The 3,142-nt window shown below is 70.1% G+C and overlaps 1 protein-coding gene across 1 annotated transcript; it reads right to left on the bottom strand.

The window, feature by feature from the left end:
- Positions 1–204: 204 nt before the first annotated feature.
- Positions 205–3,121, bottom strand: H696_02041 (hypothetical protein). The gene is made up of 6 exons (XM_009495942.1): positions 2,914–3,121; positions 2,230–2,775; positions 1,551–1,807; positions 1,317–1,372; positions 995–1,113; positions 205–776 (listed from the first exon to the last, which is right to left on the bottom strand). Exons 2-3 carry the CDS (start codon positions 2,619–2,621, stop codon positions 1,747–1,749), a joined length of 453 nt encoding a protein of 150 aa, XP_009494217.1. The 5' UTR covers positions 2,622–2,775; positions 2,914–3,121; the 3' UTR covers positions 205–776; positions 995–1,113; positions 1,317–1,372; positions 1,551–1,746.
- Between the last annotated feature and the right edge of the window lie 21 nt (positions 3,122–3,142).

Raw genomic sequence — 3,142 nt, 5'->3', positions numbered from 1 at the left:
GAGCACAGCGGGAGGGTACGTCAGCGTGTGGACATCGCGCGCATGAGGCGCGGGCGCGGGTGTGCGCGGGGTTGGCGGCCGGAACACGGCCCAGCACACGGGACCGGGGGGATCGACGCATCTGGGCGCATGCCCCCGGGGGGGGGGGGGGGGGGGGGGGGCCACCACAGGCTGACAGACAGGCATGCACGCGCGCACACGCACCTTGATCGTGTGGACCAACGCCACAGAGGCCTTGGAGATGCCCAAGGCCGAGAACATGTGGCCAACCACATTGAAGGCCGTCAGCGGGAGGATGACGAAAAAGAGCGTCTGCCGGTTGGGAATGGCCAGGAGCAGGCGGTCATCGGCGACCACGGCCGACGGGGTCGGGGGCTGGCGATGGCCGGTCCCGGGCCCGGGCAGGCCGGCCCCCTGCTGGTACCCATGGTGAGGGTGGTGGTGGTGCCCAGCCGAGGGGTAGTGTTGGTGGTGGTGGTGGTGGTGGTGGTGGAGGTGGTACGGCGGGGGCAGCAGGCCGCTGGCCGAGGGCGGCGGCACGGAAAACTCCTCGGTGTTCAGCGGGCAGAAGGCGCCGCCAGGCTGCTCTTGGTCCGTGGCGGTCATGGGGGGGGGAAGCCCGGCGGTGGCCATGGCAACCGAGGATGAGGACATGGGTGGGTCGTCCTTGGCCCGGACCGGCGGCGCGACCGGCCGCATGCCGGAGCCGCGTTGTGAAAAGGGAAAGGCAAAGCCCCAGCCGCCGGTCTTGGCCACAAGGGCATTGAAGAGGTAGGCTGAGAGGGGACCAGCCGGGGCCCCGGAAAAAGGGGCAGCCAGGGGGAGCCGCAGGGGGGCGGGGGATGGGGCCCAGGCGCATGTCAGTCGGGAGGTCGCGACAAAGGGGGCAGGAGGGGGCACGCGCCAGGCCTCGCGCGGAGAGCCGGGCCCCCAGGCCCGTCCTTCGGGAAGAGGGCAAAACACCAAAACCAGGGCGCAGCTTGCCATGACGCACCGAAGATCGGCATGTAGATGGCGCCCAGGGTGAACTGGCACACGGTCAGGGTGACTGGCCGCGGGTACATTGTGAGGATCTTCTTGCCCGTGTGGTTGGTCAGGGTACTCGAGGAGTACCTACATGCGCGCACGTGGAGGAGGACCAGGGCACGCGAGCATGGGGCAGCAAAAAGAAAGGGAGAAAGAGAGAAAGAAAGCAGGCAACCGGCCCGTCAGTGGCTGTGCGCAGGCGGAGGGTGGGCGAATGCCGTGGCACACAAAAGGCGGCCCGAGAGCCCTCTGTGCGTGTGAGCGGGGGGGGGGGGGGGGACGGTGCGCACCAGCAGATGATGATTGCCAAGAGCTTGAGCATATCGGCCACCTTGGGCGAAACAAGCTTCATAGAGGGGGGGGGGGGGACGGTTGTTGACATGCGACTGGTCAGCGCGGGACCGAGGACCCAAAGGGAAGCCGGGGCACCGTCCCCCGTGCACGGCGCCGCGAGTGCGCGCGCGTCTTTCGGGCGTGTGTGTGTGTGTGTGTGCGCGCGCGAGCGATTGCGCATGACCACGTACCCGCCCAGCTGAGCCGGACACCACACTGCCGGTGGCCGAGAGGCCCTTCTTCAGGGTGCGCTTGGCACGCGAGACAAAGGGCAGCGACAGGGCACGACTGCTGAGCTTGCGCGTCCAGCGGGGCGCCTGCCACCGGGGCCCGGGCGCGCGACTGCGCAGGGTCGACGTCGAGTCGGCCGGCGCCGGGCGCATGGTGCTAGACGTCCCGAAGAGCGAGCCGAACTTGAAGAAGCGCCGACCATCCTCGCCGCCGGGGTCTGGGAGTGGGTGTGCATGTCCATCGACAGGGAGCATGGCGCATGCGCAAGCGCGAGGGGAGTGTCAGTATCCGGCCGCGCGCTGGGGGGCCATGTACACCGAGAACGAGGGAGGGACACATGCTTGCTTGCTTGCTTGCTTGCTTGCTTGCACGGCAGCATGAGCCGTGCGCGCCCCGGCCCCAGCTCCCCCGGCCCGGCCCCGGGTGGTCCCAAGAGACGGGGGCCCACATGTGCGCGCATCTGTCCAAGCGCATGTGCATCTATTGGTGTTCATGTGTATCGGCAGCATGTGGGCATGTGGGCGGAGGTGTGTGCGCGTGCGGGCGCACGCGGGTGCAGCATGGCGCGCGCTGGCATGCATGCCCGCGGGTGTGTGCGCGCGTGTGTGCGTGCGCGTCTGTCTATGTGCTTGTACGTACCGCTTCCGCGCCGGGGCCCGGGCTCGCTGTCCACCCCGGCAAAGTGGATGTGCGCCGGGACCAAGCCGGCCATGGGCAACTCGATCGACGAGCTGCCGGATGCCGCCAGGTGGTGGTGCGGGTGGTGCGGGTGATAGTCCTCCTTGGAGGCCGCCGGGGGTCCGCCATGGTGGTGGTGGTGGTGGTGGTGAAGGTTTTGGATGCTCGGTGACCGAGGGGTCGGCTGGCAGAAGGCACTGGCACCGTGGAACAGGTCGGACGAGTGGGCAGCCGCAGTCGCCGCACCGAGGCCCCCTCGGCTCGGGCCTGACTCGGCCAGCAGCAGTGGCGACCCGAGGGCAGACCCGGGGCCGCCGCCGCCGCCGCCGCCGCCGCCGCCGCCGGAGCCACATGCAGCAGACAGGCGCGGCGAGTCGGGGCCACGGCCGCGGCCCAAGGACACCCGGGCCACCGGCGACGAGGGCTCCGGCGAGCCCGGCAGGCCGGACAGCCCACTGAGCGACAGGGTGGCGGGCCGGGGCGACGCCTCAGCCGGGGACATCAGCACTTCAGAGCGCCGGGCAGCGTGGAGACTGTCTGCTTCGCGCATGGTGACAGGCGCGTCTGTTGCCGGCCGGCCGGCATTGAGGGGCGGACATGGGGGCCGTGGTGGGTGGAGGTGATGCGGGGAATGGCCATTAGCACCGTGCAGCGAGAGGCGGGATGAGGCAGAGGCGTTGCCGCCGGCGGTGCTGGCGTCACTGCCACCGCCACTGCCACCAGCGTCACCGCCGCCACGGTCCTGGTCGAGGTGGTGGTGTAGATGGTGGAGATGGTGGTGGTGGTGGTGGTGGAAGCTCGAAAGGAAGGGTGACTCGACAGCGCCCGGGGGAGGCGGCGGTGGCGGGGGCATTCTCTGGCCGGAGGAGGGGGC

This window comes from Fonticula alba (genome assembly GCF_000388065.1).
Source record: "Fonticula alba strain ATCC 38817 unplaced genomic scaffold supercont2.3, whole genome shotgun sequence".
Taxonomy (NCBI): Eukaryota; order Rotosphaerida; family Fonticulaceae; genus Fonticula; species Fonticula alba.
This window is presented reverse-complemented; position numbering and strand designations above follow the sequence as displayed.